Source organism: Punica granatum, chromosome 4 (assembly GCF_007655135.1).
Source record: "Punica granatum isolate Tunisia-2019 chromosome 4, ASM765513v2, whole genome shotgun sequence".
NCBI lineage: Eukaryota > Viridiplantae > Streptophyta > Magnoliopsida > Myrtales > Lythraceae > Punica > Punica granatum.
Genome location: NC_045130.1, coordinates 17,848,355 through 17,857,969, shown reverse-complemented (window position 1 = coordinate 17,857,969; position 9,615 = coordinate 17,848,355). Strand labels below are relative to the sequence as shown.

At 42.5% G+C, this 9,615-nt stretch overlaps 2 protein-coding genes across 3 annotated transcripts; one reads left to right on the top strand and one right to left on the bottom strand.

Moving 5' to 3' along the window:
- Window positions 1–286: 286 nt before the first annotated feature.
- On the bottom strand, window positions 287–4,007 carry LOC116205614 (metacaspase-1). Its single transcript, XM_031538246.1, has 5 exons — window positions 3,451–4,007; window positions 1,872–2,202; window positions 1,534–1,654; window positions 1,172–1,387; window positions 287–606 (listed from the first exon to the last, which is right to left on the bottom strand). Exons 1-5 carry the CDS (start codon window positions 3,848–3,850, stop codon window positions 547–549), a joined length of 1,128 nt encoding a protein of 375 aa, XP_031394106.1. The 5' UTR covers window positions 3,851–4,007; the 3' UTR covers window positions 287–546.
- A 1,372-nt stretch (window positions 4,008–5,379) lies between these two features.
- LOC116204731 (TOM1-like protein 1) lies at window positions 5,380–9,244 on the top strand. Of its 2 annotated transcripts, XM_031536983.1 has the most exons (5): window positions 5,380–5,806; window positions 6,321–6,371; window positions 6,601–7,164; window positions 7,531–7,776; window positions 8,608–9,244. In XM_031536983.1, exons 3-5 carry the CDS (start codon window positions 6,646–6,648, stop codon window positions 9,037–9,039), a joined length of 1,197 nt encoding a protein of 398 aa, XP_031392843.1. In that variant the 5' UTR covers window positions 5,380–5,806; window positions 6,321–6,371; window positions 6,601–6,645; the 3' UTR covers window positions 9,040–9,244. The 2 variants fall into 2 exon arrangements, with proteins under 2 accessions (XP_031392843.1, XP_031392842.1); XM_031536982.1 differs by lacking the exon at window positions 6,321–6,371 and having other exon boundaries at window positions 5,381–5,806.
- Window positions 9,245–9,615: the final 371 nt, after the last annotated feature.

Sequence of the window (9,615 nt, the reverse complement as noted above, 5' to 3'; positions counted from 1 at the left end):
GGCGGGCCAAAAAGGATGAACAAAGACTCTACCTATGAGAAAATCGAATGGTTAAATTGAGAGCCATGCATTAGAAGAATCTCCCCCGTTCCATGGATTCTTTCCCTTCCCCATTTTTCATTTGGAAATAGATATCATCAAACTGGAAAAACTCTACAGACACCCTTTACATTATTCAAAATGAACGATCTTGCTGGAAATGCAATTAGCGATTTCTTCAGGATATTCATAGGAATTCCGATTATTAGTTAGTGAATTCGAGTAATCAATGAAATAGCCACAAGTATTCAGCAGAAAAGTAGTAAATTATGCAATTCACTGGACTAACTTTCCTTCTGTTTATACATCCAGTTTTTCCAATCTCATCTAAAATTGATGGCAAAACCGCTAACTCATCAGCATAGAAACCGCTTAAACCACACCTGTAATTGCAAACCCGGGTATTACCGTCATCCTATAATACAGTCTTGAATCTTCCCAGAGGTCTCCAAAGTCCAAACATATTTATGATGTTCTAACATATGATATATGACTCCAATCGAACTCTCACAAGGAAAATGGTCTCATATATACATCGAATGGTTGGCAGGAAGTTAACTGCGGTTCCTGTGAAAAAGAAAGATTCACAGAATATCAATACAGAAACTGGAAGTCATCGAAAAATTCTCCATGCATTCGAAGACAATCAGAAAAGAAAGCTAAATCCTAGACTTTTCGGAGACTGCTCTTTCTTCTTCATACTTTGTTAATATGTTCATTGAGAAATAACAATCATCCCTCAAAAAGTCATACAGAAGAATTCGTGCTTGCCAACAGGGATCCCCTGATTCCTTCGATTACAGTTTAACTTGGACAAAGAACTGAAATGTTGTGTTTTGTTCCCTCATAAAATGCCTTTAAAACAAAACATGCAAGCTCTATCCTAAAATCCATCAGTGAGCCTCTTCCTCATAAGATCTGAACAGCCCACTTCTTTTGCAGCTGTTTTTTGTTACTGTTACGATATACGAACCATGATTTTACGAATGCAGAGAAATGTAGACAGTAGTTTGACAGGGTGATTTTGTAACAGAATGCCTCTTGTGATGATGATAGGAAATTCTACTATTATATGATAAAAGCTCTGCATACTTGAGAAATGGTATAGAAGAAAATTAGGCAGAACAATGACCTGTCTGAGCCCCCCACTGAGACTGCCTCCTGTAACAAGCATGGTGATGAGAGATGTCACCGCACCGCCTCCACCAATACCCATATCAGAGCCAGTATTTCTAATTGTGGAACGCATGGAATTCAGTATGCTCCCATATGTAGAACTCTGTCCACGGTCGATCGCTTGGATGAAGCAGAAGGTCATGGCACCAGTAGATGTGATCTTTGATAAAGCCTGTAAAGGACAACGTGTAAAGAGGTATACGATCAGGAGAAACACATCAAGGGAGCCTTCTGATCCCTGCTCTTTTTTCTTCTTGGGCTAAGCAAAAATACTATGGGATACTGGGGAAAAAAAATCAGATATTAACTAAAACTGACCGATGTATCTGCTGAGGTTTGATCATCGTCACAACCACTGAAAGAAATAACTTCTCCTCCACTTGTTCCTTTCCATAAGCCTGACCGAGGGCGATGGTCCTCCCACACATATTGCCCACTCCTTTTAACCGGAAAAAAGAAAAATAGGAAAATCAAGATGAGTGTGCCTAAGGATGCCTCCCAAAGTTGCCTAAGATATATGAGGCATATCCTAGAGAAAATAACGTACTACATACCATTTACACAACTACATTCAGTAATGCCTAAGGATAGAGAGAGAGAGAGAGAGAGAGAATAAATAGAAGGCAGAATTTTGAAAAGAGAATAGGAAATTGTACCTGTTCATTCTACAAAGGAATGGTAAATCTAGGACAGTGCCACTATGGCAAGCATCAATTATTGCGTGAAGCTTGACCCCAGAAGGAAGAGGTCTAACAATCGTTGCATTTATCTCATCATCAACAATCATGCCCTGTGTTTCAAAGTCAAGGGGACATAATGTTTCATCATATCCATCGACTTCATCACCTGTGTAATTCCTTTGTCGTGAACCATGACCTGAGTAATGAAACACAAGCGAATCTCCAGGTTGACACCCTTGCACAAGCCAATACAATGCCATCCTCATATTATGCTTGGTTGGAATTCTGTATGGATCAGTTTCTTCTTCTGCATAACCACATAAATTGCATCATGTCTTATAGTGTTCTCCAAACAAGAGCCATCAGCAGAATAAGGAAAGTTCAAGCACGGGGAAGAAACTCCAAAATCTTCTAGTAAAAAGAACAACAGAAAAAAGAGAGAAAAATAATAATAATAATAATAATAATAAGGAAGAAAAACTAATCCTTCATGCAGCAGACATAGCTGGTTTAAGTGCAGTAAGCATTTTAATTTCAACGGATTGATCAACAATTCGAAATGACTAGTATTTTAGCGTACAATTTCGACTTTCTTCTTCTATTTTCTCATAGCTCTAATTTATCTTTCATTTATTAATATCCTAGGCTAGCAGTATAAAACAGATCATAACTTCTTAACAAATTACTATTCAGAGAAAAATTACCATTACTGATAATTCCAGCAAACACAAGCTTCATAAATTCATCACTGCGCAGGTATCACTCCTAGATCATGATCCACCATTACATCCGTGGTTAGAAGTAATATGTCGACATATCTTCTCATCCCATTGAATTATTTGAACATCTTATTTGTTGGGTAGGAGATAAAGAAAACAGTTATGGTCTTGATCCTTTTCGCTGAAGGTGTAAGATGGGAACCTCCATATACAGTAAAGATTCATGATGCTATTCCTTCTGCCAAGAGTATTATTAGGACTTATTACAAATGTTTGTTCCACTGGTGTCTACTTGTACCTATCCTCTATTGAATTTCTTCATAGTTTGTAAATTTCTCAATTATCAAGGTTGGCAATGGCCACTCTTTATCAGGACATTGCACGGGTTGCTTGTGACAGAAACATAAGAAAAGTGGACATTGTCACGGGTTGCTACCGTGATTCATACAAATATCAACTCAACATAATTAACCAAATAAGTCCAAATCTTGTAGCTTTTAGGTGACGCTGGTATCATTTTGATTCCAAAAGGCAGAATTTATTCTTATACTTCCATGGAATTCTTGAGAAGTTCAAATCAATTCATTATTGTGATTTTGAACATCTTCAGCCAATCGATGACAAATCTCCGGAAACTCAAGTCCGTACAGAGTGAAATTCCCTGATCAATCTGATGATGTTATATAGTTCACTAAACAAAGCAATTAAGGTAAGAAAGCAGGAAGCCCAAATACGATCAAGCCGATCATCGCCGAGAGAGCACTCGATTGAGTAGTCCAATCACTGAGAATCGTATCAAAGGAGAGGAGAGGAGAGAAGAGGAGCTCAATGGGTACCTGTCAGCATTAGAATAGATTCCTCAGGGAAGCGGAACTTGTTCATCAGCAAGTATTTCATGCACTTAGCATCGTTAATGCATCCCTTGAGCTCGTGCCTCGAGAACCTGTACGATATCCCACAGATCACCGCCCGCTTCCGGCCGTGCGCGCTCGGCGGAGGCCCCGGGGGCGCGTGGTTGTACGGTGAGGGAGGCGGAGGCCCGTGGGAGGACGGCGGAGGCCCGTGGGAGGACGGTGGCTGCGCGTGGGACGGTGGAGGCACGGACCTGGGGTCGGCGATATTGGTGACGGCCTTGCAGATGGCGCAGCGGATGGATCGGGCGCCGGGCGGGAGCTGCAGCGGAGTGCGGCAGCCGGAGCAGTTCACAAGCATAAGCGGCGGCTGCGGCGGATACATTGAGCTGCGGATTCAGCAAAAGAGTCGGCAGAGGGAGATTTCCGTGAAGGAGGATAACGACGAAGATGAAGAAGAAAGCGATCTATTCGATGTTAAATCCTCCTCCTGACAAACGAAACCAGTTGGGGAAAACGTTTGGAAAGTCAAACTACTCGTTTTCGTTGCAAATATTTCAATTTTTGCTTTACTTCTTTTTTTGGGCTTTTATGTACCAAAAGAAAAAGAAAAGAAGAAGGTCTTATTGTCAATTTCCTCGATAAAAAATTAAAATAGTTTTGCTGACGCGGTTTGTCCTTATTTTTTAATTTTATATTTCGCTGACGCTGTTTGTCGCTTTGATAGTCTAATTATTATGCCGGAAGATTAATTATTTTGACGTTGAGTAAAATATGGGGATAAATACCTTTGCCCGCCCCTTAAACCATATGCGTGGGGCATTTTTGGCCCCTAAACTACTCTTTTGGCACATTTGCCCCATAATTATCGTAAATGGAAAATCTAACCCCCTGACGTTACAAATTCTGGTAAAACTGACAAAAAAAAACACATTTCGCACGTGACCCACAAAAATAATTGAAATTTTAAAAATTCGATTGAAAATTAGAAAAAAACCGAAAAATTAGATAATATTAGTAGCCCTCAGTGTAATCTACCTCCTCACTCGCCACCATTGTCGCCAACCACAATTCCCAGAGACGAGGTCTCCAATAGCCTCATTGGTTGCCAACGGCCTCATGGGGATAGATAGTGGCCAACAGGGACCTCCCAACCCCTAGAAACCTCATTATCGAGAGAGAGAGAGAGAGAGAGAAAGAGACGGAATTGATCCGGGGGAGAGAGGAAAGGTTATCACTGGCCACTGCACACCTCCACAAGGTCGACAGCAACCACTCAAGCTATTAACGACCTCGTAGGGATGGGTGGTGGCCGACAGTATCACTCCCATCTCCCAGGCCCCTATTGCAAAAGTGAGGTAGAGAAAATGGGGCTTTAAGGAATCATCACTGGTCAGCGCTCGCCCATTCAAGGTTGCCTGTAGCCTCAATAGTCATCGGCGACCTCGTAGGAGTGCGAGATATTCGGTAGCAACTCTCTCATCTCTTGATTGATCTCCTCTCTCTCTATACAGTTAGGATTTCAAGGGTTAAAGGGTCGCTATTGGCCACTATCCATACCCATGAAGTTGCCATCGACCTCGTGGAATGGGCTGGGTGGGTGGGGGCAACGACTACCTCCAGCCCAAGATCTTCTATTGTCTATTACTGTTCTTCATTTTTTTCCCCAAAAGTTTGAATTTCTTGATTTTTCCCAGGGTCACGTGTATTGTACATGCCTTTACTTCCAAATAGACAAAATTGAAATGATACGGGCACATTTTCCCAGCGTAGATAGTTGAGGTGGCAAATGTTCCATAAAAACAAATTTGGGGTAAACGCGCCCCACATCCAAAGTTCAGGGGGCAAAATTTTTTCTCTTATATTTATAATTTCAATAATGTATTGTTGTAATATAATTAATTAATTTCTATTTCCCCCTAGCCAAAGTCAAACGACTCGAAACCCTCTTTGATCGTTCCTCTTCTCTTTCCTTCCTAGCACCTTCCTAATCTTAGGGTTCGAGCTTTGAAGCAGCCCAGCTGCGACACCGCACCAGAGCCAGAGCTGCCTCTGCCCCAGGCCGTCCTGCCTAGTTGATCAAGCTCGAGCTGCTGCGGCGAGCTGCCTCTCCTCCCGCCTAGTCGGTCGAGCTCGAGCTTCTGCGGCGAGCGGCCTCTGCCTCCTGCCAGTCGATCGAGCCCGAGTTGCTGCCTCTGCCTGCTGCCTAGTCGAGCCAGAGCCGCCTCTCCCTCCTGATTCTGCTCGCCGACTTCCACGTGCCGCGACTCACGACTTGCCAGTCGATCTTCTCTTGCTCGAGCCCGAGCTGATTGGCTGCTGCTTCCTCCCCTCCCAGGCGGTGAGCTGCTACCTCTGCCTTCACTGATTAGTCTGATTTCAGTCATTCTATTTTGAATTCGTACTTAGATATAGCTGATCTGTTGATTATGAATAATAGATGATTTGATATTGGGTCAGTTGATCTGTTGATTTTGAATAGCTGAGTAGAATTAGCTGCTGCCTTCAGTTGATATATGGGTCGCTTTATTTTGGATCTGGATGTGGATTTAGCTGTTATGTGTAGCTGATTCAATTTGTTGAGCTGAATTGGATTGGGGGTCGGTTAAGTCGATTTGTTTCAATTACGAATCAATTGATTTGAGTCATGTAGACTAAATGCTCCCTCTTTTGTATTTAGACAATGTGTTTGTTTTGTTTAACTTTGGATTGAGTCATTTAGATATTGAAGTCGAGCTCGAACTACTCATAATCAGACTACGTTTGTATTTTAATTTCCTGTGTTTGTGTTCAGGTGTGGTTGTGAATGTGAAATTGAGATTCAAATCTTTAATCCCCGTAATTTGAGTGTGCAGGTGCTGCCCAAACAGGTCGGGCCACCTTAGTCCAGACCTGCACCGGGCAAGGTACGCGCATGTGAGATCCTGCCCATGCAATGGCATGGGGCAGGTTGGGCATTAGGCCCAAGGTCGCAGGCCAGGTTCTCGCGCTGACCTGGCCCATTGCCATTCCTGTGCCTTATCCACATTCGGTTCCATGTGTTTTCGTCACTTCCTTTATGTAGTTTATTACTACAGAATGTGCAGCTGATATTAATGTTCTGATCTCTTCAGCTGCGTCTGTTTTCTGTCGCAGGAAGCAGTCCAGATATTTGATTCTAGGTTCTGAGAACTGGCAAATATGAGTGACAATTTGATGGAGAAGGTGAGTGCCTTTGGGGAACGATTGAAGATTAGTGGGGCTGAGGTTACTCGGAAGATGAGTGAAGGAATGAGCTCAATGAGCTTCAAAGTCAAGGAGCTTTTCCAGGGTCCTAATCAGGCGGACAAGCTTGTTGAGGAAGCCACCTCTGAGGCCCTCGATGAGCCTGACTGGGCCATGAATCTGGAATTATGTGACATGATCAATCATGAGAGGATTAACAGCGTTGAACTGATCCGTGGCATAAAGAAACGGATCATGACCAAGAGTCCCAGGGTTCAGTACTTGGCCTTGGTGTTACTTGAAACTTGTGTCAAGAACTGTGAGAAAGCGTTCTCAGAGGTGGCAGCTGAGAGGGTTCTTGATGAGATGGTGAAGCTAATTGATGATCCACAGACAGTGGTCAACAACCGGAGCAAGGCACTGATGCTTATTGAGGCATGGGGGGAGTCAACTAGTGAACTGCGATATCTGCCGGTTTATGAGGAAACTTATAAGGTACATCTTTGCTCCATGGTTTCACAGTTCCTTACTCTATCTTCACAAGAGTTAGGAGAAGAGGCAGAATTGCAATGATGTATCCGTGTAATCTTACTCATCAATTCTTTCTTGGTTGCGCTTCCCAACTCTTGGAGACCAGGGAGAATCATATGATTTTGTTTTCTGACATTTAGTCAACTCTACTATGCCTTAACTGTACTGCAAAATGCAGACATAGTTAACTCTGCTGCTCATGAGGCCCAAAAAGAAGTAATTATAATCTGTTGCTAATAGCCTAGTGTCAACTATATATCTGACATTTTTGCTTGTCATCCCAAGTTATGTTACACATTTCTGATAACTTCCCTTTTTTTTGGCTTGTAGAGCTTGAAATCCAGGGGTATCCGATTCCCAGGTCGGGACAATGAGAGTTTGGCACCTATTTTTACTCCTCCTCAGTCAGTTGTGGCTTCAGAACCAATTGCAGATCATGTTCCGCAGACTCAATATGATGCTCCTGTTAGAAGTTATACAGCTGAACAGACGAACGAAGCCTTTGATGTTGCAAGAAACAGTATTGAGCTTCTTACCACTGTTTTATCCTCTTCCCCCCAACAGGATGTGTTGAAGGTAGTGTAACATACTTGGCCTCACTTCTTTCTCTTTTATCATGCTGGCACATCCATCTTCATCCAGTAAGGCACGCAGGACAAACAATTTTGTATGAAGGAAGTGATGTTATGGCATGCACCAACTCCAGCGTCAGATACATGGAGGGTAGTGTGAGGTCTTAAAAGCAAATACTGTCCATATGCCTGTATGAGTACCTGTTATTGACGGCAGATCCTTTAATTTCCACAAATTCGTGTCTTCTTCCCTATAAAGTTAATATTATAGGGAGTGTCTTGAGTCTTTGACTATCTCAATTCTTAGTTTTAAAGAACAATAAATTTCTTCCAGTACATTATTGTAATTCCTGTGAAATTGATGAATAATCCTTCCCAGCCTCATTTGATTGTTGAGAGTGTATATGAGCAAAAATGATTAGATACGTTACAGTCTATCAACCTTCTTAGTACGTAGCAGGTATACTATGTTTTCCCATGAATCAAAAAGGGAAAAAAAGTAAAGAAGATTACGCCTTTTCCCCCTTGACTTCATTTAAGATGAATTTTGGTGATTGGAAATCGCGGTGTTTGGCTAATTATCTGACATCACAGACTTGCTTGTGTTGACCATAAATAGGATAGGATAGTCTAGCAGATCGAGTTGGAACCATGGACATTATTGTTAGGAAGGCTTTCTGCATTGTTTTTTATGTATGCATGTATAACATAGTTCTTCGGCCTCCCAATAGGAGTAGCAATCTGTCATTGCAAAGCCTAGTAGTATGATGAATTAGCTCCAACTGCATTTGGGACAAGACTGAACATATACGACTGCGCTGCTTTTTGTTGTTAGGATGACTTGACGGTGACGCTGGTACAACAATGCCGCCAGTCCCAATATGCCATTCAGAGAATCATCGAGACCGCTGGGGACAATGAAGCCCTGCTCTTTGAGGCCTTGAATCTTAATGACGAGGTCCAGAAAGTGCTGTCCAAATATGAAGAGTTGGAGAAGCCCTCAGCACCCCCGGCTATGCCTGAACCTGCAATGATACCAGTTGCCTCTGAGCCTGATGAGTCGCCCGTGCTCGCGAAAGAAGATGCCCTGGTAAGGAAACCGTCGGGTTCTCGGGGAGCTGGGTCCCACGGCGGGAGCAACGACGACATGATGGATGATCTCGATGAGATGATATTTGGGAAGAAGGGTGGTGGAGCCCCATCAGATGGCGGGCAGGATTCGACCAAGAAGCCGCAACCACCAAAAGATGATCTTATCAGCTTTTGAATTGACTTCAACAATAATAACATTCATAAACAGACTTAAATATGGGTATATGAATTGCTTGTTCATATTTTCAAGGGTTGAAAGAAAGACCTTTTTTTTTTTTTTTTTAATCTTCTTTGGGATGAGTACAGGAATCCCTTCACGATGAAGACTCCTTTTCTAATGTTGCAATGAATTTATTCACGGAGCAGATGCTTATACTATACATGCATGCATTTGATGATGGTTGTGGTGATTCGTGCTTCAACTCGGGTGGTGTCGTGTCCTCACTTGTCCCTACCACCTTGTATTTCGTATATTTATGCATGTGCTGTCCTCCCTACCACCTCGCGCGGATTAGTGCGGTTGAAGGAGAGAAGCAGCCTTTGAAGAAGAGGAGCTGTTGCAGCGTGAGAGCTGGGCTAGCTTTGTTGGTTGGATGATGATGTGTCACGTTGTAATGTACCTGCAATTGATCTTTACACCTGAAAAAATATCGAAGGAGCAAGATCATACCATTACTCTTAATTTAACTCACTTTTCTTCCTATAAGATAACATCGGGTGATGCTGGATGTGAAGTCGAACTGATAGAGAT

Bases quoted from the DNA above. Each gene is read 5' to 3' on its own strand.
- LOC116205614 (XM_031538246.1), bottom strand. From the start codon at position 3,850: ATGTATCCGCCGCAGCCGCCGCTTATGCTTGTGAACTGCTCCGGCTGC. The intron at 1,655-1,871 runs GTACAATTTCCT...TCCGGTTAAAAG, and splicing joins TTCCTTTGTAGAATGAACAG to GAGTGGGCAATATGTGTGGG. The intron at 1,388-1,533 runs GTCAGTTTTAGT...TGTCCTTTACAG, and splicing joins AAACCTCAGCAGATACATCG to GCTTTATCAAAGATCACATC.
- LOC116204731 (XM_031536983.1), top strand. From the start codon at position 6,646: ATGAGTGACAATTTGATGGAGAAGGTGAGTGCCTTTGGGGAACGATTG. The intron at 7,165-7,530 runs GTACATCTTTGC...TTTGGCTTGTAG, and splicing joins TTTATGAGGAAACTTATAAG to AGCTTGAAATCCAGGGGTAT. The intron at 7,777-8,607 runs GTAGTGTAACAT...TTTTGTTGTTAG, and splicing joins CCCAACAGGATGTGTTGAAG to GATGACTTGACGGTGACGCT.